The sequence below is a fragment of the Salvelinus namaycush genome, chromosome 15 (assembly GCF_016432855.1).
Source record: "Salvelinus namaycush isolate Seneca chromosome 15, SaNama_1.0, whole genome shotgun sequence".
NCBI lineage: Eukaryota > Metazoa > Chordata > Actinopteri > Salmoniformes > Salmonidae > Salvelinus > Salvelinus namaycush.
In genome coordinates this window covers 28,710,606-28,737,288 of record NC_052321.1, presented here as the reverse complement: position 1 = coordinate 28,737,288, position 26,683 = coordinate 28,710,606, and the positions used below count along the sequence as shown (strand labels likewise).

Here is a 26,683-nt window from a genome sequence, read left to right as displayed (position 1 = left end):
ATGCAGTGTGACTTGAGTTTCGCCATCAGTTGGAAGAGAGGCAGCCTCACCTCGGCTTCCTCCCTCCCCATCAGTCCGGTAAAGTAAAAGAATAACAAATGATTATGCTCACTCAGCGGTGCCTCACAAGTAACACAACAAATGATCTATTACCAGCGTGATCATATACAATTTAAAAATATATATAATTTCAAAATTTCAGGGCAATTCGAGCATAGCCAATATGCAGCGATAATGTATTGGGCCAATAGCCTACTGCACAAACCTCATTGCTACAGAACTGTTTTTAATAGGTTAATGTTGCAAAGGATTTCGTTTTTTAAGTCATGTTTTTAAAACGCGATTTGGACTCAGTATTTGGTATCTGAAAGCCTGTTTAATTTCCACTCAGTTTGACCATAGCTAGGCCACAGTCTAGACTTGTGGTGTGGCTTATCTCCTTCTTTTACTCAATCTGTCATTGAGTAAATAAGTCACTTCCTGTGGCTGAGGCAAACTGAGGGAACATATTGTCCTTCCTACACTCCTAGAACTATAAAGGCTTCTTTGGATTTCCCTGAAGGAGATCCCTAGGTAGAACCGAAGAACCAAAGAGACAGCCCTAAAGGAACCCTTTATGAACCCTTTTTTTCTGCAAGCGTAGTCTATAGATCTACTTCTCCCATAGCACCGCTGTGTTGATCAAATAAATAAGACCCACCTTTGTTTACTTCGTTTAGTCATTTTTATTGTAATGCTAACTGACACAAAACATTTTGCCTTCAACACAACTCATTCTATGATGCAGAAACTATGTAAATACTGTCAGTATGAACAATTTATTATGGAAATCATTTTGAATGCCACATACTATGTATACTGTGTGAGCTGATGTTCTTCACTTCAGCTGAAATATCACAATAAATGACAGTAGGCTATTTTATTTCCACCCAAAGACTTGTAAATATTTATATGGATTTATTAGGGACACAGTTATTAGCCAAAGCTTATCTTTGTAGACATATGCCTCCACTAAATACCCAATATTGTACCAAAACTCTACTTTCACTTTCTTGTCTCCCTAGCTGAGCCGGTCTGGGCCTATGAGCCTCAGCTGGCACAACTCGCTCATCTTATCTCTCTAGGTTGGATTTCATTACAATTCATATCTTTCTCGTATATTGTATTTCTTCCATCTGTTTCACTGTTCTGCCCTCCAGCTATTTATAGGAGTAGTTCTGCCAGCGTTTTTCATCGAGCCTTTAGGCGTTTGGCGGTCTAGGTCTTGTGAAAATGTTGTTTTCATCCTTGGATAGAGCTCTCTCTGGCACAGTGAAGGCTCCTCAGAGGAAAAAGGGGAGTACCATCCTACTCAGTGAATTGAATACAAATTTAAATAGTGAAACATGAAAAGAAGTTTGGCTAAAACTATGCCAAATATTTTCACATCACCAGGTCTACAGTAGCCTCAACAGCACTTTCTTGGGTAGCACAATGGTGTAGCCCGGAGGACAGATATTTTTCAACCTCCTCTGGGTACATTGACCAAGGAGGCTCATGGTTCTCACCCTTACCATAGACTTACACAGTAATTTTGACGACTTCCAGAAGACTTATCAGAGCTCTTGCAGTATGAACTAATATCTTGTCCACCCAATCGAAGGATCAGAGTATTAATTTAGTACTGAAAGCATAAGTTACAGCTAGCTAGCACTGCAGTGCATAACATGTGGTTAGTAGTTGACTCAGAGAGAAAAAGACAATAGTTCAACAATTTTGAACAAATTCATTTCTTCAAACTTTAAAGTATCAGCAGTGATATAAATATGATATAAATACAGTTGAAGTCGGAAGTTTACATACACTTAGGTTGGAGTCATAAATACTACACAGTATATTTGTGCTCTGTCAAATAAGCTGTGTAAAAAGGAACTTATTCTAAAAATTAGTCCAAACTTTTTCTTACTTTAGAGAACATTATTTAAGGTTGATGTCCGCGACCCTGTGGAAATCTAATTAGCATAATGAAAAATACCCATAAAAATCTGTCAGTTAGAGTTAGAAATATCTGTTATTTTGCTTTCGATCCACCGCAACGGTTTTGCTCTAAGACCTCCACAAGTGTCAGAAGATTCGTCTGAAGTCGGTACAGCCGATCTGCCAACATAGCATCTAAACTGTTGGGGCTACTCAATGATATGTACATGTCGGTTGTACATGTACATGTCAGTTGTTGTGCTCTAGGACGCCCACAGGCCTCTCAAGACTTGTCTGAAGGGCTCCCTGTACCAGTTGAAAAAGTACAGTATATGGAGACTGTTTAATACCAAAAATATGGTGTTAAATACATGTTTAAAAAAGTATAATTATCCCGCTCTTTCTTACAGTTGAAGTCGGAAGTTTACATGCACTTAGGTTGGAGTCATTAAAACTCGTTTTTCAACCACTCCACAAATTTATTGTTAACAAACTATAGTTTTGGCAAGTCGGTTAGGACATCTACTTTGTGCATGACACAAGTAATTTTTCCAACAATTGTATCCAGACAGATTATTTAACTTATAATTCACTGTATCACAATTCCAGTGGGTCAGAAGTTTACATACACTAAGTTGACTGTGCCTTTAAACAGCTTGGAAAATTCCAGAAAATTATGTCATGGCTTTAGAAGCTTTTGATAGGCTAATTGACATCATTTGAGTCAATTGGAGGTGTACCTGTGGATGTATTTCAAGGCCTACCTTCAAACTCAGTGCCTCTTTGCTTGACATCATGGGAAAATCAAAAGAAATCAGCCAAGACCTCAGAAAAAATTGTAGACCTCCACAGGTCTGGTTCATCCTTGGGAGCAATTTCCAAATGCCTGATGGTACCGTGTTCATCTGTACAAACAATAGTACGCAAGTTTAAACACCATGGGACCACGCAGCCATCATACCGCTCAGGAAGGAGACGCGTTCTGTCTCCTAGAGATGAACGTACTTTGGTGCGAAAGTGCAAATCATTCCCAGAACAACAGCAAAGGACCTTGTGAAGATGCTGGAGGAAACAGGTACAAAAGTATCTATATCCACAGTGAAACGAGTCCTATATCGACATAACCTGAAAGGCTGCTCAGCAAGGAAGAAACCACTGCTCCAAAACCGCCATAAAAAAGCCGCCATATCGACCATTGTTATGTTTGGAGGTAAAAGGGGGAGGCTTGCAAGCCGAAGACCACCATCCCAACCGTGAAGCACGAGGGTGGCAGCATCATGTTGTGGGGGTGCTTTGCTGCAGGAGGGACTGGTGCACTTCACAAAATAGATGACATCATGAGGAAGGACAATTATGTGGATATATTGAAGCAACATCTCAAGACATCAGTCAGGAAGTTAAAGCTTGGTCGCAAATGGGTCTTCCAAATGGACAATGACCCCAAGCATACCTCCAAAGTTGTGGCAAAATGGCTTAAGGACAACAAAGTCAAGGTATTGGAGTGGCCATCACAAAGCCCTGACCTCAATCCTATAGAAAATATGTGGGCAGAACTGAAAAAGCGTGTGAAAGGAAGGAGGCCTAATATCCTGACTCAGTTACACCAGCTGTGTCAGGAGGAATGGGCCCAACTTCACCCAACTTATTGTGTGAAGCTTGTGGAAGGCTACCCGAAACATTTGACTCAAGTTAAACAATTTAAAGACAATGCTACCAAATACTAATTGAGTGTATGTAAACTTCTGACCCACTGGGAATGTGATGAAATAAATAAAAGCTGAGATAAATCATTCTCTCCACTATTATTCTGACATTTCACATTCTTAAAACAAAGTGGTGATCCTAGCTGACCTAAGACAGGGAATTTTTACTGGGATTAAATGTCAGAAATTGTGAAAAACTGAGTTTAAATGCATTTGGCTAAAGTGTATGTAAACTTCCGACTTCAACTGTATATATGTTTTGTTGTATTTTTTTTCTTAGTTTATCACTTTAACTTACTTAGCTAATTTATCCTACTCAACAACCTGATACAAACGGAGATTAATGCTACTTATGCTAGCTAACTGGCTAAGGCTATACAACATTGCAACTCTTCCAAGTCAAGGTAAGCTTTCGGTTGTAAATGTATTGCCACCTGCATAACTTACATTACTATGAAGCGGCAGCCGTGGAGAAAGACTTTAGGCTACTATCAACAAGAGGGCATTGTGTTGGAGCTTATTTTTAACTATTCAAGAAATTAGAGATCAAATCAAATCACATTTTATTTTTCACATGCGCCGAATACAGGTGTAGACCTTGCAGTGAAATGCTTACTCACATTCCTTAACCAACAATGTAGTTTTAAGAAAAATACCTAAGAAAATAAGAAATAAATGTAACAAATAATTAAAGAGCAGCAGTAAAATAACAATACCAAGGCTATATACAGGGGGTACCAGTACAGAGTCAATGTGCGGGGGCACCGGTTAGTCGAGGTAATTGAGGTAATATGTACATGCAGGTAGGGATAAAGTGACTATGCATAGATAATAAACAGAGAGTAGCAGCAGCGTAAAAGAGTAGGGGAGGGCAATGCAAATAGTTTGGGTAGACATTTGATTAGATGTTCAGGAGTCTTATGGCTTGGGGGTAGAAGCTGTTTTGAAGCCTCTTGGACCTAGACTTGGCTCTCCGGTACCGCTTGCCGTGCGGGAGCAGAGAGAACAGTCTATGACTAGGGTGGCTGGAGTCTTTGACTAGGCATACCTGTTTGACAAGCTAAATTATAGTCTACTATCCATAGATTTTGTCAGCCAATTCCTTCAGTCACCATGCACTCCTTATCTCAGTATCAGAGAGGGGCTTGGTGTCTTAAGTGAAAACCAGGGCTCGAATTCAGGGGGGTATTTGTATTTGTATTTATTATGGATCCCATTGGCAGAAGCTACTTACTCTTCCTGGGATCCAGCAAAATTAAGGCAGTTTATACAATTTTGAAAACATTACAATACATTCACAGATTTCACAACCCACTCTGTGCCCTCAGGCCCCTACTCCACCACTACCACATATCTAAAGTACAAAATCCATGTGTGTATAGTGCATATTTTATTGTGTGTGTATGCATGTGCCTATGTTTGTGTTGCTTCACAGTCCCCCCTGTTCCCTAAGGTGTATTTGTTGTATCTGTTTTTTTAATCTAATTTTACTGCTTGATGTTGAATAGAGTTCCATGTAGTCATGGCTCTATGTAGTACTGTGCACCTCCCATAGTCTGTTCTGGACTTGGGCACTGTGAAGAGACCTCTAGTTGCATGGCTTGTGGGGTATGCATAGGTGTCCAAGCTGTGCGCCAGTAGTTCAACAGATAGCTCGTGCATTCGACATGTCAATCAATACCTCTCATAAATACAAGTAGTGAGAAAGTCAATCTCTCCTCCAGATTACAGCCAGAAGAGATTGACATGCATACTATTAATATTAGCTCTCTGTGTACATCCAAGGGCCAGCTGTGCTGCCCTGTTCTGAGACAATTGCAATTTTCCCAAGTCCCTTTTTGTGGCACCTGACCACACGACTTAACAGTAGGTCCAGGTGCGACAAAATTAGGGCCTGCAGGACTTGCCTTGTTGATAGTGCTGTTAAGAAGGTAGAGCTGCGCTTTATTATGGACAGACTTCTCGCCTTCTTAGCTACTGTTGTATCAATATGTTTTGACCATGACAGTTTACAATCCAGGGTTACTCCAAGCAGTTTAGTCACCTCACCTTGCTCAATTTACACATTATTTATTACAAGATTTAATTGAGATTTAGGGTTTAGTGAATGGTTTTTCCCAAATACAATGCTTTTAGTTTTAGAAATACTTAGGACTAACGTATTCCTTGCCACCCACTCTGAAACTAACTGCAGCTCTTTGTTAAGTGTTGCAGTCATTTCAGTCACTGTAGTAGCTGACATCTATAGTGTTGAGTCATCCACGTACATAGACACACTGGCTTTACTCAAAGTACTCAAAAGTAAGGGGTCTCGACAGCTGCCCTGGGGAATTCCTGATTCTACCTGTATTATGTTGGAGAGGCTTCCATTAAAGAACACCCTCTGTGTTCTGTTAGACAGGCAACTCTTTATCCACAATATAGCAGGGAGTGTAAAGCCATAACACATTTTTCCAGCAGCAGACTATGATTGATAATGTCAAAGGCCGCACTGAAGTCAAACAAAACAGTCCCCAAAATCTTTTTATAACCAATTTCTCTCAGCCAATCATCAGTCATTTGTGTAAGTGCTGTGCTTGTTGAATGTCCTTCCCTATAAGCATGCTGAAAGTCTGTTGTCAATTTGTTTACTGTAAAATAGCGTTGTATCTGGTCAAACACAATTTTTTCCAAAAGTTTACTATGGGTTGGTAACAAGCTGATTGGTTGGCAATTTGAGCCAGTAAAAGGGGCTTTACTATTCTTAGGTAGCGGAATGACTTTTGCTTCCCTCCAAGCCTGGGGGCACACACTTTCTAGTAGGCTTAAATTTAAAATATGGCAAATAGGAGTGGAAATATTGTCTGCTATTATCGTCAGAAATGTTCAAGACTAGTGTCTTGTCATCCACACTCACTTTACAGAATTCAAAATTACAATGCTTGTCTTTCATAATTTGGTCAGTTATACTTGGATGTGTAGTGTTAGCATTTGTTGCTGGCATGTCATGCCTAAGTTTGCTAATCTTGCCAATTAAAAAATCATTAAAGTAGGCAATATCAGTTGGTTTTGTGATGAATGAGCCATCTGATTCATTGAATGATGGAGCTGAGTTTGCCTTTTTTCACAAAATTTTATTTAAGGTGCTCCAAAGCTTTTTACTATCATTCTTTATGTCATTTATCTTTGTTTAATAGTGTAGTTTCTTCTTCTTTTTATTCAGTTTAGTCACATGACTAAACTGAATACTTTTGCAATACTTTTGCCAAATTATTTGCAATACCTTTGCCAATCGGTTCTGCAGCCAGACTTATTTGCCATTCCTTTTGCCTCATCCTTCTCAACCATACAATTGTTCAATTACTCATCCATCCACAGGGATTTGTACAGTGATTTTCTTAATGGGTGCATGCTTATTAGTAACTAGAATATGCAATTTCATAAATGTGTGAAGTGCAGCATCTGTTTGCTCCTCATTACACACCACGGACCAACAAATATATTCTTTACATCAACAACATAGGATTCACTGCAAAACTTATTGTATGACCTCTTATACACTATATTATTGTGATCACTACACATGGATCTGGATACTGCTTTCAAGCAAATTTCGGCAGCATTAGAAAAGATGTGATCAATACATATTGATGATTTAATTCCTTTGCTGTTTGTAGCTACCCTGGTAAGTTGACTGATAACCTGAACCAGGTTCCAAGCACTGGTTACAGTTTGAAGCTTTTTCTTGAGTGGGCAGCTTGATGAAAGCCAGTATATTTAAATCACCCAGAAAATATAACTCTGTTGTCATGACTGTCCACAAGACAGTCGGGGGGGGGGGGGGGGGGGGGGGGGAGAGAACTAGTGGGGATTAACAACGTCCTGTTGTAAATCAAGGGGAGAAGATTCAGGTCTCCCTCCCCAAGATTCACACAAGATTCACACATTCAAGGAATGTGCTTTGCTGCAATAGACTTTTCCAGATGAAATTCTAACACGTTCAAAAGTGAATACTGGAACAATATTGCTAACCTAGAACGTGAGGAATGGTCAGAAGTGATCTATATAACACTAATGTAATTTGTTTGTTATTTTGTGATGTCATGAAAAATGTTATTAAGTAAATACTGTAACTTGGAAAGTAAACCCACAACACGCCCCTGAGTGAGGTCAGAGTGTCATCCTGACAGAACCGCCCCTTTCGAACAAACTGTATAGATGATGGGTTATGTCACGTTCTGACCATAGTTCTTGTGTGTTGTGCTTGTTTTAGTGTTGGTCAGGACGTGAGCTGGGTGGGCATTCTATGTTGTGTCTAGTTTGTCTGTTTCTGTGTTCGGCCTAATATGGTTCTCAATCAGAGGCAGCTGTCAATCGTTGTCCCTGATTGGGAATCATATAGAGGTGGCTTGTTTTGTGTTGGGATTTTGTGGGTGGTTGTTTCCTGTCTCTGTGTTTTGTCTGCACCAGAAAGGACTGTATCGGTAAGCCACGTTTGTTATTTTGTAGTTTGTAAGTGTTCACGTTTTCGTCTGTCATTAAATATGTTGAACACGGAATACGCTGCGTCTTGGTCCGATCCCTGCTACACCTCCTCTTCAGACGAAGAGGAGGAGGGCTGCCGTTACAGAACCACCCACCAAACTCGGACCAAGCAGCGTGGCTACGGGCAGCAGCAGCAGCAGCGGCCCACTACACAGGACTCCTGGACATGGGAGGAAATTCTGGAGGGAAAAGGACACTGGGCTCACATTGGAGAATATCGCCGCTCTCGTGAAGAGATGGAGGCAGCTAAAGCCCAGGAGCGGTGGTATGAGGAGGCAGCACAGTAGCGTGGCTGGAAGCCCGAGAAGAAATCCCAAAAATGTATTGGGGGGGGCTAAAGGGTAGTGTGGCGAAGTCAGGTAGGAAACCTGCGCCCACTTCCTATGCTTACCGTGGAGAGCGGGAGTACGGGCAGACACCGTGTTATGCGGAAGAGCGCACGGTGTCTCCTGTACGTGTGCTTAGCCCGGTGCGGTACATTCCAGCTCCACGTATCGGCCGGGCTAGAGTGAGCACTGAGCCAGGTGCCATGAAGCCGGCTCAACGCGTCTGGTCTCCAGTGCGTCTCCTCGGGCCGGCATACATGGCACCAGCCTTACGCATGGTGTCTCCAGTTCGCCAACACAGCCCAGTGCGGGTTATTCCACCTCCCCGCACTGGTCGGGCTACGGGGAGCATTCAACCAGGTAAGGTTGGGCAGGCTCGGTGCTCAAGGGAGCCAGTACGCCTGCACGGTCCGGTATATCCGGCACCACCTTCCCGCCCCAGCCCAATACCACCAGTGCCTACACCACGCACCAGGCTTCCAGTGCCTCTCCAGAGCCCTGTTCCTCCTCCACGCACTCTCCCTGTGGTGCGTGTCTCCAGCCCAGTACCTCCAGTTCCGGCACCACGCACTAAGCCTCCTGTGCGTCTCCAGAGCCCTGTACGCACTGTTCCTGCTCCCCGCACTAGCCTTGAGGTGCGTGTCTCCAGTCCGGTACCACCAGTTCCGGCACCACGCACCAGGCCTACTGTGCGCCTCAGCAGGTCAGAGTCGGCCGTCTGCCCAGCGCAGTCTGAGCTGCCTGCCTGCCCAGCGCCGTCTGGGCTGCCTGCCTGCCCAGCGCCGTCTGAGCCGTCCGTCTGCCCAGCACCGTCTGAGCCATCCGTCTGCCCAGCGCCATCTGAGCCATCCGTCTGCCCAGCGCCATCTGAGCCACCCGTCTGCCCCGAACCGTCAGAGCCGCCCATCTGTCCCGAGCCGTTAGAGCCGTCCGTCAGTCAGGAGCCGCTAGAGCCGTCCGTCAGTCAGGAGCCGCCAGAGCCGCCTGCCAGTCATGAGCCGCCTGCCAGTCATGAGCCGCCCTCCAGTCATGAGCCGCCCTCCAGTCATGAGCTGCCCTCCAGTCATGAGCTGCCCTCCAGTCATGAGCTGCCATTCAGTCCGGAGCTGCCATTCAGTCCGGAGCTGCCATTCAGTCCGGAGCTGCCATTCGTCCAGAGCTACCTCTCTGTCCTGAGCTACCTCTCTGTCGTGAGCTACCTCTCTGTCCTGAGCTGTCTCCTCAATCTAGGGGGGACCTTTGTGAAGGTTCCTAGACCAAGGTCGGGGGCGAGGGTCCCCACTCAAAGGACGCTAAGGAGGGGGACAAAGACAATGGTGGAGTGGTGTCCTCGTCTAGCGCCGGAGCCGCCACCGCGGACAGATGCCGACCCAGACCCTCCCCTTGAGTTTTAGGGGGTGCGTTCGGAGTCCGCACCTCAGGAGGGGGGTACTGTCATGTTCTGACCATAGTTCTTGTGTGTTGTGCTTGTTTTAGTGTTGGTCAGGACGTGAGCTGGGTGGGCATTCTATGTTGTGTCTAGTTTGTCTGTTTCTGTGTTCGGCCTAATATGGTTCTCAATCAGAGGCAGCTGTCAATCGTTGTCCCTGATTGGGAATCATATATAGGTGGCTTGTTTTGTGTTGGGATTTTGTGGGTGGTTGTTTCCTGTCTCTGTGTTTTGTCTGCACCAGAAAGGACTGTATCGGTTAGCCACGTTTGTTATTTTGTAGTTTGTAAGTGTTCACGTTTTCGTCTGTCATTAAATATGTTGAACACGGAATACGCTGCGTCTTGGTCCGATCCCTGCTACACCTCCTCTTCAGACGAAGAGGAGGAGGGCTGCCGTTACAGGTTAAGAAATTTACATACCAGACCAGAAAGACGTGAAGCTGCAGCTGCACATTTAAAGTGCTTTGAACTTTGAATCTCAACACTAGGTAGAGACGATAAACTCACTTTCTGGACAATCACTGGTACGTCTGATTAGCTGTCCTAAGTAAAGTATCTCGAAAAGCAAATTTAAGTAGGACCATTCTGTTACTCTGCTCAAATCAGCGTATTACGCTATCAACCTGTAGCCATATTACTTCAACAGTATTTAACATGAGATCCTCTCTAAGCGTTACGGGAATGTGGTTCTGAATATAAACAGCAACACCACCACCATTGGCATTGTTGTCTTTTCTGTAAATGTTATAACCTTGTATTGCTACCACTGTGTCATCAAAGGTATTATCTTAGTGAGTTCCAGAGTTAGTCCGAATATAAATGTAATCTGTTACTAGCAAATTATCGATTTCTTGAACCTTGTTTCTTAAGCTACATACAGTATCAGTCAAAAGCTTGGACACACTGTAACGATGTATGCTGAGAGTTGGGAAGTAAGTTCAGGGAGAGAATACATTTAATTAATACATGAACAAAACAAGAAACACAAACAGCGCACCGACAAGAAACAGAAACAATGATGACTGGGGAAGAAACCAAAGGGAGTGTAACACTGGTGACAGGTGTGCGCCATAAACGAGCAGCCTGGTGACCTATGGGCCGGAGAGGGAGCACACGTGACACACACCTACTCATTCAAGGGTTTTTCTTTATTTTTACTATTTTCAACATTGTATAATAATAGTGAAGACATCAAAACTAGGAAATAAGACATAGTAACCAAAAAAGTGTAAAACAAATTCTTTAGATTCTTCAAAGTAGCCACCCTTTACCTTGATGACATCTTTGCACATTCTTGGCATTCTCTCAACCAATTGTCACCTAGCATGCTCAGCACTTGTTGGCTGCTTTTCCTTCACTCTGCGGTCCAACTCATCCCAAACCATCTCAATTGGGTTGAGGTTGGGTGATTGTGGAAGCCAGGTCATCTGATGCAGCACTCCATCACACTCATTCTTGGTCAAATAGCCCTTACTCAGCCTGGAGGTGTGTTGGGTCATTGTCCTGTTGAAAAACAAATGATAGTCCCACTAGGCGCAAACCAGATGAGATGGCGTATCGCTGCAGAATTTTGTGGTAGCCATGCTGGTTAAGTGTGCTTTGAATTTGAAATAAATCACTGAAAGTGTCACCAGCAAAGCACCATCACACCTCCTCCATGCTTCACGGTGGGAATCACACATGCGGAGATCATCTGTTCACATGCTCTGTGTCTCACAAATTTGGACACATGAGACCAAAGGACAGATTTCCACCGGTCTAATGTCCATTGCTCATGTTTCTTGGCCCAAGCAAGTCTCTTCTTCTTATTGGTGTCCTTTAGTAGTGGTTTCTTTGCAGCAAATCGTCCATGAAGGCCTGATTCACGCAGTCTCCTCTGATTGATGTTGAGATGTGTCTGTTACTTTTTTGGTTACTACATGATTCCATATGTGTTATTTCATAGTTTTGATGTCTTCACTATTACTCTACAATGTAAAAAATAGTAGTGTGTCCAAACTTTTGACTGGTACTGTATGTTAACATGGGATGTTTTAAGCACTTGTCTTCTGGGATGCTTACTTATTTTCATTGCTTCACTGGGAAGCTTAGCAGAAGCAGATATGCTCACATTATTGATGTGAGTGGAGGGTGAGCTGCACACAGTGGACTTTCTCCTAGGGCACACCAACTCAGTGCTAACAGTATACATCTGGTTCGTAGACACATGATTACTGCATACAATAGCCGTAGGATCAGCAGAGGCATTCAGGGAAGTTAAAGGGACATACTGTACATTAAGTTATTTACATTTGGGTGGATCCCATCCTCCTTATAAAATGTGTTTTGTTTCCAAAAGGTATCTAAATTGTCAAAAAAGGTTACACCCATTGAGCTGCAATAATCACATAGCCAGTTGTTAAGAGAAAGAATCCTGCTAAAGCATTCAATGCCACAATTCAGAGAGGCCACAGGACCAGATATGATGGATTTTTTGTTAGTGCCTAGCAGATAGTCAATCATCTCTTTAAAATCAAGTTTAAACTCTTAAGAGCTGCCCTTCATAATGTCATTAAAACCCACCTGGACTACGATAGAATCGATTTCCATGTCCTGCGTAGTACATTCAGGAGCAGCTTAGTAATGTAATTTACTCAAGCTCCGGGATAGGACATTGATTTTGCAGCAGGAATGGTCACATTTCTTAACATGGACCTGCCGAAAATCACGGGTGGCTAGAAGGTCGAGGAAATCCGCCCACTCCCACTCTTCACAGGATTCGGAGAACCCTTTATGGACGTGCGAGATGCAGGATAACCTGTTGCTCCCTGTGCCTGGTGCAGGCCTCCGATAGATGGAGAAGCACCACTCGATCCAGAGCAGGGACGGAAGGTTGCCTACGTCGACTTCGAAATAGGAGTAGGAGTAGGAGTAGGCACTGCAGCCGCAGACACAGGCTCCCCCAGCGACAAAGGTGCAGAAAGATCAGGCTATGCAGATCACGCAGTGCCTTTGAAGTCACTTTAAGAAACACGATCCCATAACCCCCCCCCCCCCCCCCAAAACAATATATAGTATTTTGAGGTCCCCTTTAAGGTAACTCACGGTCAATTCATAATTTTATTTTAACCACAGTCCCTTAGAAATCCTGAGTTAAATCACATGTCACAGAGCACAGCCCAGCCGCACTGCTGAGTCTGATTGTTTCCCTTAACGCCAGGAGTCATTTGACTGTGGCAGAAATATTAGGCTGCATTTTGTGTGTAGGGGGTCTGCTCAATACGGTAGTAATAGCTTATCTGTCAAACCTGCGTACACAGCACACTGAACATTTAAACACTATAATGCAGGGTGGCAGGTAGCCAAGCGGTAAAAGCGTTGGGCCAGTAACCAAAAGGTCGCTGGTTCGAATCCCAGAGCCTGCAAGGTAGAAAGATCTGGCCTTGAGCAAGGCAGTTAACCCCAAACAACAACTGCTCCCCGGGCGCTGATGACCTGGATGCCGATTAAGGCATCTCTTATTCAGAGGGGTTGAGTTAAATGCAGAAGAAACATTTTGGTTGAATGCATTGTGGTGCCCCCCCCCTAATATTTGTCTTTGGACTATGGCCATGTTGTGGCTCTGCAGTCCAACTGTCTATTAACATGAAGATCATTGCTGCTACTTGTCATGGAGTTATGGTTTCAGGCATGATAGCCTGATCACAAAAGTAGCAGTAGAAAAATGTTGTCATTTCATGTGGAAAAGCATAACCTTCACATTTCAGAGAGGGGACAGATTTGGTTGACATCAGAGAAGTCGCTAGTGTCTACAATGTCTCAATGTTATAGGACTTGCCAACTTCATGAGTGGGTGATAATGTGAAAGGTTTACAGTATGTCCCAATCTGTCAAAATACTGACCACGTTAACGATTACAGATCAATGATGAAAATAATGAATACTCAAGCTGGACAGAATACTACTGTGAGTCACAGAGCTATACAGTAGTGGCTTAAAAGCTATTTGTCATACTATTCTCTTTGACGGTGGTAAAGGCATTTCTTGCTCCTATATTGCCTTCTAACATGCAACGTACTGTGGATGACGGACTCTAAGTCTCGTGCTGCTTTTCGACTGTAACTCCAGTGGTACATTAGTGTATACACCTTTGTGTTAAACTAGGGAAATTGTATTTCCACAGCTATGGCTGACAGTGAGGACTTGTGAAGAGCAGAATCAACCTTTGCCTAAACAAAACTGCTCTATGAGAAGTTGTTAAAGTTCACAGTTAGCCATTGTTATGTAAATGACAGCTGAAAGTACCAGTGTTCTGGTTTTGACCCGAAGTGAGAACAGGTCCGCTGGTGAGACACAGGTGCTGGCCTGCGTAGATGGAAACAGAAAAGTCTAAACCTTTTGGGTTTATTGTCCAGATGGGTGTCCAGGTGGGATAGAGCAGTGTGTAGTGCGATGGTGATTGCATTGTCTGTGGATCTATTGGGGTGGTATGCAAATTGAAGTGGGTCTAGGGTGTCTAGTAAGGTGGAGGTGATGTGATCCTTAACCTCTTGTGGCTGAAGGGGCAGTATTGAGTAGCTTGGATGAAAGGTGCACAGAGGTGTCCAGAGTAAACGGCCTGCTCCTCAGTCATAGTTATATGCATATTATTATTAGTATTGGATAGAAAACACTCTGAAGTTTCTAAAACTGTTTGAATTATGTCTGTGAGTATAACAGAACTCATATGGCAGGCAAAAACCTGAGAAAAAATCCAAACAGGAAGTGGAAATTCTGAGGCTGGTCAAGTTTCAACCAAGATCCCATTGAAATCACAGCGAGATATGAATGAGTATTCACTTCCTACGGCTTCCACTAGATGTCAACAGTCTGTAGAACTTTGTCTGATGACTCTACTGTGAAGGGGGGCCGAAGGAGACAGGAATGAGTCACCACTGCCATGAGGTGACCATTCTTTGACCATGCGCGTTCAAATGAGGGAGCTCCGTTCCATCGCTCATCTGAAGTCAATGTAATTCTCCGGTTGGAACGTTATTCAAGATTTATGTTAACAACATTCTAAAGATTGATTCAATACATCGTTTGACATGTTTCTGCTGACTGTTACGGAACTTTTGGACATTTCGTCACGTTTTAGTGAACGCGCTTCGTGACTTTGGAATTGTTTACCAAACGCGCTAACCAAAGTAGCTAGTTGGACATAAATATCGGACATTATCGAACAAATCAAGCATTTATTGTGGACCTGGGATTCCTGGGAGTGCATTCTGATGAAGATCATCAAAGGTAAGGGGATATTTATCATGTAATTTCTGGTTTCTGTTGACTCCAACATGGCGGCTAATTTGACTATAGTTCTGAGCGCCGTCTCAGATTATTGCATGATTTGCTTTTTCCGTAAAGTTTTTTTTAAATCTGACACAGCGGTTGCTGAGGTATATCTATAATTCCGTGTGTATAACTTGTATTATCATCTACATTTATGATGAGTATTTCTGTTGAATAGATGTGGCTATGCACAACAACAAGATTACCTTTAAAATGGTATAAAACACATGTATGTCTGAGGATTTTTAATTATGAGATTTCTGTTGTTTTGAATTTGGCGCCCTGCTCTTTCACTGGCTGTTGTCATATCATCTCGTTAACGGGATTGCAGCCATAAGAAGTTAACTAGCCTCTCAAAGCACTAATGACAGAAGTGAGTTCTACGGGGCGATAGTCATTTAGTTCAGTTGCCTTTGCTTTCTTGGGAATAGGAACAATGGTGGACATCTTGAAGCAAGTGGAGACAGCAGACTGGGATAGGGAGAGATTGAATGTCCGTAAACACTCCAGTCAACCGGTCTGCAGCCTTGTGAGAGTTAACACGCTTAAATGTCTTACTCACGTCGGCCACGGAGAAAGAGAGCCAACAGTCCTTGGGAGTGGGCCGCGTTAGTGGCACTGTGTTATCCTCAAAGCGGGCAAAGAAGGTGTTTAGCTTGTCCGGTAGGAAGACGTCGGTGTCCGCGAAGTAGCTGGTTTTCCCTGCCACATACATCTTGTGTCTGAGCCGCTGTATTGCATCTCCACTTTCTCTGTACTGACATGTTGCTTATTTGATTTCCTTACTGAGGGAATAACTACACTGTTTGTATTTGACCATATTCCCAGTCACCTTGCCGTGGTTAAATGCGGTGGTTTGCTCTTTCAGATTTGCGCGAATACTGCCATTTTTCCACTGTTTATGGTTTAGGTAGGTTTTAATAGTTACAGTGGGAACACATCCCCTATACACTTCCTGATAAACTCAATCACCATGTCTGTGTATACGTCAATGTTATTCTCAGATGCAACCCAGAACATATCCGAGTCCACGTGATCAAAACAATCTTGAAGCATGGATTCGGATTGGTCAGACCAGCATTGAATCGACCTATTGGGAGGGAGGAGCAGAAATGGAGTCGTGATCTGATTTGCCGAAGGGGGGGCGGGGGAGGGCCTTGTAGAAATCCTGGAAGGGAGTAACAATGGTCGAGAGTTTTTGAAGCGTGAGTACTACAGGAAATGAGTTGATACAGTGCATTTAGAAAGTATTCAGACCCCTTCACTTTTTCCACATTTTGTTACGTTACAGCCTTATTCTAAAATGTATTAAATCCATTTTTTACCTCATCAATCTACACACAATACCTCATAATGGCAAAGCGAAACAGCAATACCTTATTTACATAATTATTCAGACTCTTTGCTATGAGCCTCAAAATTGAGCTCAGGTGCATCCTTTTTCCATTGATCATCCTTGAGATGTTTCTACAACTTGATTGGAGTCCACCTGTGGTAAATTCAATTGATTGGACATGATTTGGAAAGACACACACTTGTCTATATAAAGTCTCACGGTTGACAGTGCATGTCAGACCAGAAACCAAGTCATGAGGTCGAAGGAATTGTCCATAGAGCTCCGAGACAGGATTGTGTCTGGGCAGAAATCTGGGGAAGGGTACCAAAAACATTCTGCAGCATTGAAGGTCCCCAAGACCACAGTGGCCTCCATCGTTCTTAAATGGAAGAAGTTTGGAACCACCAAGACTCTAGAGGTGGCCGCCCAGCCAATCTGAGTAATCATGGGAGAAGGGCCTTGGTCAGGGAGGTGACCAAGAACCCGATGGTCACTCTGACAGAGCTCCATAGTTCCTCTGTGGAGATGGGAGAACCTTCCAGAAGGACAACCACCTCTGCAGCACTCCACCAATCAGGATTTTATGGTAGTGGCCAGACAGAAGCCACTCGTCAGCCAGCTTGGAGTTTGCTAAAAGGCACCTAAAGGACTTTCAGACCATGAAAAACAAGATTCTCTGGTCTGATGAAACCAAGATTAAACTCTTTGGCCTGAATGCCAAGCGTCACGTCTGGAGGAAACCTGGCACCATCCCTACGGCGAATAATGGTGGTGGCAGCATCATGCTGTGGGGATGTTTTTCAGCGGCAGTGTCTGGGAGACTAGTCAGGATCGAGGGAAAGATGAACGGAGCAAAGTACAGAGATATCCTTGATGAAAACCTGCTCCAGAGAGCTCAGGACCTTAGACTGGGGCGAAGGTTCACCTTCCAACAGGACAAAAACTCTAAGCACATAGCCAAGACAACACAGGAGTGGCTTCAGGACAAGTCTCTGAATGTCCTTGAGTGGCCCAGCCAGAGCTGGACTTGTACCCGATCAAACATTTCTGGAGAGACCTGAAAATAGCTGCTCAGCTTAGCTCCCTATCCAAACTGACAGAGCTTGAGAGGATCCATAACTCTCCAAATACAGGTGTGCCAAGCTTGTAGTGTCATACAGAAGAAGACTCAATGCTGTAATCGCTGCCAAAGGTGCTTCAACAAAGTACTGAGTAAAGGGTCTGAATACTTATGTAAATGTGATATTTCAGTTTTTTATTTTAAATACATTTGCAAAAATGTCTAAAAACATGTTTTTTCTTTGTCATTATGGAGTATTATGTGTAGATGGAAAAAATAATTTAATCCATTTTAGAATAAGGCTGTAATGTAACAAAATGTAGAAAAAGTCAAACGGTCTGAATACTTTCCGAATGCACTGTATGTGTGTATGTATATATATTTTTTCATTTATTTTCAGTTATACTATTTTAATATTGATTACTGCACTGTTGTTGGGTAGAGCATGCAATTTAAGCATTTCACTGTACTTGTGACAATAAAACTTGAACTTGAACTAGTTAAACTAGACTCAGACCAGATGGAATTTCACCTCAGTCCACCACGGTTCTGTTCTGCCGTCTAGATTTACAACTCCAGTCTTATCGATTTTCTTTCTCTCAACGGCCCAGCAGCGTTTCATAGTAGATCTTTCACCTCAATAGAACGTGTGTAGCAGTGTTTCAGCCCAGCCACCTGCATCATATTCACAGTCAATCTTGTACCTTAATATATAATGTTTATGCAGCTTCATGCACCTGGTTTTCTAAAACTTTACTATGTAATAAATGTATTATACTGTATCTTTCTCTTGTTCCATAAGCTTTGGCTCTGTAATGTGCATAATGTACACATGATTTTCCATTCTAGTCAGCTGAGAGGAATGCCAATGCCTGACTTAGTACATAAAGAAGATCATCTTTGATTAAGAGTTCACTGTGAGTGCAGTGTGTGTGTGTGTGCGCGCTATGTGTGTTCAGTGTGTTTGTGTGTGTGACATCTGGCCATCTGACCAGCTCTCCTCATTCTAGTGTCTAACTCCTGACGTGTGTTACTCTGTGTCTGGTGCTCTGGTCCATGACTCCCTCTGCTGCACGACACACTCAGTCAACAGGCAAACCAAATGAAAACCCAAACATCTGACACCCGAGGAGAATTCAAGGTTTTACAGGTAAAAACGATGTTTGTTAGTCAGAATTTCATCATTAATCATTAATTCTTCAATCTCTTCAAAATGCAGGATTTAGAGAGAACGGCTCAGAAAGGCAGTGGATGAGAAAGTGTATATTTGCTTTTTTTTAAACGGTTTCTTTTCTCAGTCGTCTGAAGAAATATTAATTGTTATGAATGTATAAAAAACCTTAACAAAGATCTATTTTCATCAGCAGTATACTTGAGCATTATTATGATTAATAATGCATCTTTGTAGGAAGAGGTCTGCCTAGCTGACTATTTGACGTTGGGTTATATTGGGTAATAAGCAGGGCATTCTGAAATATCTGTGTCTGGAGGTCCTTCATAAAATATCTTCTTGTGGTATTTTACTCTCTTTAAGTGAGCCTCATACATTTAACTAAAATGTCTCTCTGTCTACAAACTGTTCCAATGGGAATAGCCCTGACTCGGCCTCTCACTGGAGCCGTGTTGGTGTTTGGACAGGGTATAAAAATGTGCTGGCAAGTTATGGATAGCGATAGCTCTGTATTTTGATATAGAACAGTAGAGCTGGTTGATGTCAGACAACTTTCTTCTCTCCTCACTTTGTTCATTTGGTTTGAGTGCTGTGATTGACTATTTTCCTGTGCTGTAACACATTGTTGTTGAGTTCACGATAATATTCTCATAAAGCCACTGGATACCGTAGAATAAGTAATCCATAACAATGGCCACATACAGTACATGCCTAAGTCATACTGCCAAGTACAAGTATAGCGTCACATTGCGTAATGCTGGTGTTTTTACGATGTTGATGTAATTTTTAGGCTTTCGACAAGAAACATATAACTCTTCACAGTGTCAAAGTCCTTTGTTTCACAAATTCTGAGCGCTGAAGAAAAAATATTAACATGTGTTTTTTCCTCAGTCTTTCAATGAGCTTCCTCAGTCTCGTTACAGTAATTACAATTGCAGCTATGCACAGTTTGGGAACTGATTACATGTTTTGTTCTTAATCATGAGATAGCTTTAGACTGCAATCTATGAATGATTTATAAAAGCATATATTTTGATTATGTATGAGCCAGATTAAATGTGTAGCATGTTTTTTAAAGTATTGTTTACACCCCAAAACACATGTGCTTTTCTCCCACACATACTTGGCATTTCTTGCAATGTAGCACAGTATTCCCATGTTTCTATATGTGGATGTTAGTCATGCATTTTTCATATGAGTATTCTCAATTCAGATACACTCACTGGAATCACTTCTCACTGGCCCTGATAAACTGGGGAAAAAATACCGTGAACACTACTGAGAATTTCCTATACACCTAGCCATTTGGTGAGAGAGAGTGTTTGGTCATTTCCAGATCATACATACTCTACTTGTGTATATAATTAACACACTTAGGTGCATACTGATGGCATTTATTTACTAAGAGTTTGCACATGTTAAAATGACCAGAATCTCGTTCCTTCTCTTGACCCTAGTTTGTACTCCTGTCTGAAAACCACTGCTGCAAAATGAACTTCACACCAGTGAAAATCTATAATATACCAGGCTGTTAGTGTGTAGCAAGGACCTGCTGAGATCCTGCACTTCCACTAAAGAATGCATGCAAACTATGTGTCCATATCAGCAAACTGAATGACAGGGAGCTCTGTGTCCATCTTCTGCCGGCGGGATGTGCTTCGCAACAAATAATGTATTTTCCTGACAACCACAGGCAGCTGACAGATGTGCAGCTTCATCTCTGAAGCGGAGCGTTTGCTCCTCTCTGATTGGGCCATGCAGGGTATTAGATCATATTGCCATGTCCCTTCCACACGTCTATTTAACTGTCAGTCACATACCCCATCTATCTCTGTTAGGACATGCTATTTTAACAGGACCTAAGGTCTACTTAAAAGGCTTTGAATAATCGTGGGAAAAAGGCAGATCAGGCAGAAAAATAGAATTTGAACACCAAAAAGATGTGTGGGGGGAAAACGACGCGCAAAACCAGCCAAGCTAGTAATTTTATATTGTGCTTGCGTCATTTTTATATTGTGCTGGCGTTATATTGTGCTAGCGTGGCGGGGGGGGGGGGGGGGGGGGGGTTGAACCCCTTAATTGAATCTCCACTCAAGTAAGACTTTGTTTTTGAGGGGGCAGCTGTGCTTTGAGCTTATTTGAAATCCAAAGAACAGACAAAAACACCTTTGGACCATTTCCATACAAGATTTACCCCAGTGTTTTACCCAAAAGGCTCAGACTTTTCTGTTTCCATCTACGCAGGCCAGCACAAGTGTCTCACCAGCGGACCTGTTCTCACTTGGGATCAAAGCCAGAACACTGGTACTTTTCTGAAATGGTCCACCCACACAGACAGTGTGGTGAAGAAGGCGCAAACTTTTATAGATGCACAATTGAGAGCATCCTGTCGGGTTGTATCAACGCCTGGTACAGCAGCTGTACCGCCCACAACCGCAGGGCACTCCAGTGGGTGATGTGGTCTTCCTAACGCATCACCAGGGGCACACTGCCTTCCCTCCAGGACACCTACAGCACCCGATGTCACAGGAAGGCCAAAAAGATCATCAAGGACATCAACCACACGAGTCACGGCCTGTTCACCCTGCTAACATCCAGAAAGCGAGGTCAATATAGGTCCATCAAAGCCGGGACCGAGAGACAGAAAAACAGCTTCTGTCTCAAGGCCATCAGACTGTTAAATACCCATCACTAGCCGGCTTTTTTTTACAACCTGTTTTACTGATTTCATATGTATATAAATTGTATTCTACTGTATTTAATCAATCCCCCCTACATTATTTATTTATTAATTCCATACTTTTAAATTTGTGTGTATTGTTGTGAATTGTTCGATAGTATGTATTTACATAAGTATTCACACCCTTAGCTATGAGACTCGAAATTGAGCTCAGGTGCATATTGTTTCCGTTGATCATCCTTGAAATGGCTCTACAACTTGATTGGAGTCCACCTGTGTTAATTGATTGGACATGATCTGGAAAGGCACACGCCTGTCTCTATAAGGTCCCACTGTTGACAGTGCATGTCAGAGCAGAAACCATGAGGTCGAAGGAATTGTCCGTAGAGCTCCAAGACTGGATTGTGTTGAGGCAGAGATCTGGGGATGGGTACTAACACATTTCAGCAGCATTGAAGGTCCCCAAGAACACAGTGGCCTCCATTATTCTTAAATGGAAGAAGTTTGGAACCCCCAAGAATCTTCCTGCAGCCGGCCGCCCTGCCAAACTGAGCAATCAGGGGAGAAGGGGCTTGGTCAGGGAGGTGACCAAGAACCTGTTGATCACTCTGACGGAGCTCTAGAGTTCCTCTGTGGAGATGGGAGAACCTTCCAGAAGGACAACCACCTCTGCAGCACTCCACCAATCTGGCCTTTATGGTAGAGTGGCCAGACAAAAGCCATTCCTCAGTAAAAGGCACATGACAGCCAGCTTGGAGTTTGCTAAAAGGCATATAAAGACTCTCAGACCATGAGAAACAAGATTCTCTGGTCTGATGAAACCAAGATTTAACTATTTGGCCTGAATGCCAAGCGTCACGTCTGGAGGAAACCTGGCACCATCCCTACAGTGAAGCAAGGTGGTGGCAGCATCATGCTGTGTGGATGTTTTTCAGAGGCAGGGACTGGGAAACTAGTCAGGATCAAGGGAAAGATGAATGGAGCAAAGTACAGAGAGATCCTTGATGAAAACCTGCTCCAGAGCACTCAGGACCTCAGACTGGGGCGAAGGTTCACCTTCCAACAGGACAATGACCCTAAGCACACAGCCAAGACAACACAGGAGTGGCTTCGAGACAAGTATCTGAATGTCCTCGAGTGGCCCAGCCAGAGTCCAGACTTGTACCCGATCGAACATCTATGGAGAGACCTGAAAATAGCTGTGCAGCAACACTCCCCATCCGACCTGACAGAGCTTGAGAGGATCTGCAGAGAAGAATGGGAGAACCTTCCCAAATACAGTTGTGCCTAGGGTCTAGCGTTATACCAAGGAAGACTCAAGGCTGTAATCGTTGCCAAAGGTGCTTCAACAAAGTACTGAGTAAAGGGTCTGAATGCTTACAGTATGTAAATGTATTTTTCAGTTGTTTTTTTTTAATACATTTGCAAAGATTTTTAAAAATCTGTTTTTGCTTTGTCATTATTTGGTATTGTGTGTAGATTGACAAGGAAAACATACTATTTAATCAATTTTAACGTCAAAAAGTCAAGGGGTCTGAATACTTTCTGAAGGCACTGTATATTAAAATTGTGTCAAATTATTGAGCATATCCTCAAAACTCAAATATGCATCAGCATATCAAATGCATTTCTAGATCCTTATATGGACCTCAGTCAAGACCATATGCATTGTATGTGCTGAGAAAATATACTATATAGGCCTACTGTCAGTATTTGTCATCATATAGAGAAAAAAAGATCTCAGGATATCTAATGAATCAATATCCGGCCATACCATGTATGATAGAAGGAATCCAAAAATGATTTGTGCATGAAAGAAAAATATGGATTTCATATTTGTAAAATGATTGAGCATGTGCTGAGAACTCAGAAATGCATACGAAATCCTCCTTATTTTCAGCATATTGAAAAGCATTATATGTGATGTATACAGTCAGTATTTGTCAACATGAAGAGCGAAAATACGATGTCACATATCTCAGGATATTGAATGAGTCCATATTCGGCCATAGGATATGTCTTCGTGTGATATTTGGAGTAATCCCAATATCATATACATGTATGTCTAAAGGACACATCTAGATTCAGAATTTATCAGGATATGGTGCATATCCACAAATCTCAAAAAAGGGATTGGAAATGGTCTGTATTCTCTAAGAATATCAAAAATGTGTCATGTCAGACATCCCCTGATATAGACCCTTTTCACCCAGTGTTATTTACATATTGTAACTATCCCAACATTGGTTTATGCATAGGTTCTTGAGGAACTCATACACTTGTGTAAGCATTTCACATTTTAATAATTTAGCAGATGCTCTTATCCAGAGAGACTTACAGCAGTGAGTACCAACATTTTCCTACTTTTTTTCCTACTGGTCCCCCATGGGAATCAAACACACAACCCTAACATTGCAAGCGCCATGCTCTAGCAACTGAGCCACACGGGACCTACAGTAAGCCTCAATAAAGCTACAAAAGTGGCAGTGTTGATAAACCTTAACATGTTATAACAATAAAACAGAACAGAACAGGAATAACATTCACTTTCATTGGTGGCCAAAAATAACTATCTGAAAGCCACGCCCCTACTGAGCCACGCCTCCAGTCTTCTGATCTGACCCACTGACTCATATCTCAATAACCCAGCATCGATAACCCAGCATCAACAACCCAACCTTGCTCTTTTTAAAGAAAACAACCCAACAAGGTAACCCAATGCTTGCAACCCAGCAGTTGGGTCATCCAAACAACCCAGCATTTTTTAGAGTGTGCAAACTTTGCATGTTCCATCTAATCCAATATAGCACCAATAAACTGCTTGCAATGTTAAAATAGATCCACCTATAGCCGTTTAGCCAGCAGATCCGCGAGATCTAAGCCGACCCTGGTCAGTGACCAGATGACTAGCGCTATTAGGCAGCCACTCACCCATGCAAGTTTACTGGCATCGGTTTCCTGACATTGATGCATGGGAGATGGCCCTCATTGCCCGCTTAAGTGCACAGCGGCCTGGGGATGCCCTATACCAGGGTTTCTCTCTTTCCATTCCATTAACCTTTTACTGCAGTGGGCTAAATCAGGGTCACACAGAATGTTTCTTGGTAGTCTTAAACAAATCTACTTTGAAACCAAAGTAGTATACACCTCACACACATTGTTATGGGCTTAAAAAAATAAGACACCTGTACCATGTCAGATATAAAGTTGAAATCTATTCAATTTGGAGTTTGCATCCAAATATTACACTTTATAAACATCACAGAAGACTGAAATATAACAAAACCTTTTGACATAGAAACACCAGATTTTCTGTGGGTTTTTCAAAATCATGTTTATTAATTATTAAATATTAATAACATTCCACCCATGAGGTGGATTTTTAATGCTTACAGCTAGCTGTGCTGACCTCGTGCCGGTGCACTGGGAAATAATGGGTTCAGACAAGGCCCGGGGGAACAAGTGATACCAGATTACTAATGTTTTTCCAAAGTTACTACCTTAACAATTCTTGCATGTTATGCAAAGCTATGATGTGGATGTTTTTATGGTGAAATGAGTCATATAGTGGTGTTTATGTTAGATGTGTCTAAATGTAGATTTTTGTCACTCCTCTATAGGCTCTATTCAGCTAAACCTACTACTACTAAAAAACCTTTAGCTACAGTACATGTGGAGTGTCCATACATAGCATACACCCCTTCTAATGCGATCAAAGCATTCTAGATCAGCAATCCCCTCATCCATCCATCCGTCAACCCTAGTCTTTACTTCTGGCTTAGTGATCACTAGGTGAGGGGAGCCCCAGGTCACTGTCCCCATACATAGATATCTGCTCCCATCATGCCCAATTGGATATGTCATTACTCACCACCAGGGGCCAATGGCTGGAGAGCAGCAGAATGCTATAAAAAAAAAAATCTCTCAGTGAGAGATACGACCTCAAATGAGACTGTGTGCTCTGTGTGTGTTTTTTCTCTCACTGTATTAGTGTGTGTGTGAAAGAGAGCGAGCAGAAAGAGTAAGAGTGTTTTGGTGTATATAGTGTGAGTGCTCTACATCCCTCAAGTATTTTTAGCATTGTTTTTTTGACAGCCCTCAGAGGAGAGGAATCTGTTTTCTAATTTGAGAGCTAGCGTTCGCAGGAAGCAAGTGTTCTCTCGTTTTCAGGCACTCCTTAGCTTCCTACAGTACATACATTACATATGAGATGATGCACTCTCTCTCTCTTCTTCTGCTCTGCTGTCCAGCCGCCTTCTCAGCAGCCTTCTAATTGTCCCAAGCAATAAATCACTCTCACTTCCCACTCGTTAAATATTTATTTAATGTTAATTAAGCCCTAGTTGCAAGGGTGGGAACGCACATGTGTGTGTGTGTGTGGGGGGGGATCCACACCAGAAGTGAGAAACCTTGTTCCCACAAGATGCCGTGATACGTTCACTATTTAATTTCAACTTTTAAATTGCTAATGCAGGACCCAAGAACATCTCTCACTCACAGGAAAGAGAATGTTACTGTAATGTTAAATCAAATCTTCTGTACCTACTGGCAAAGAGCTCTACACTGCATATGAAATAAAAATAACTCCTTTTGGTTTTGTCAATTCAATTCATATCTTATCTAATCTTCTCTCTCTCTCTCTTTCTCCCCCTCCCTCCCATCCTCCATCCTTCTCTGTCCTGCAGATCCCAGTCATGACGGGGGCCTTCATGGACTCCTCACCCAATGACAACTACAGTGCCGACCACTCGCTCTTCAACTCCTCGGCCAGCGTCCACGCCGCCTCTGCGGCCGCCTCAGCCCAGGCCCAGCAGGACGACCAGTCCTCGTCCAGTGATGCCATCTGGCTCTGGATTGCCATCATCGCAACTATCGGCAACATTGTGGTGGTGGGAGTGGTCTACGCATTCACCTTCTGATCCATCTTGCCTTCCTGTCCACCAAGCCAAACATTAGTGAGCCTCCCCATGGGGGAACGTGATAAAAGACAAAGGATAAATATCACATCATGTATGACCAAAGGGCTCCGGGATGCAAACGCTGACTGTGGTGTGGGGTTTCTTTAGTTGAAGCTTCAGCAACATTCACTTTCAATAAAAAAACTCTACGTTTCAGGATAGGAACAATATACGCAGTACGCACAAGTTCAACTGAAGTCTGAATGGTATTTTCAACTTTAGTCGCCTAAC

General features: G+C 42.9%; 1 protein-coding gene across 1 annotated transcript; it reads left to right on the top strand.

Moving 5' to 3' along the window:
• LOC120060033 (uncharacterized protein C14orf132-like) lies at positions 1 to 26,413 on the top strand. The gene is made up of 2 exons (XM_039009097.1): positions 1 to 78; positions 26,180 to 26,413. Exons 1-2 carry the CDS (start codon positions 1 to 3, stop codon positions 26,411 to 26,413), a joined length of 312 nt encoding a protein of 103 aa, XP_038865025.1.
• Positions 26,414 to 26,683: the final 270 nt, after the last annotated feature.

Excerpts from the sequence above, each read along its gene's own strand:
- LOC120060033 (XM_039009097.1), top strand. The coding sequence starts at position 1 with ATGCAGTGTGACTTGAGTTTCGCCATCAGTTGGAAGAGAGGCAGCCTC. Across the intron at positions 79-26,179 it reads CCTCCCTCCCCATCAGTCCG|ATCCCAGTCATGACGGGGGC; the intron begins GTAAAGTAAAAG and ends TCTGTCCTGCAG.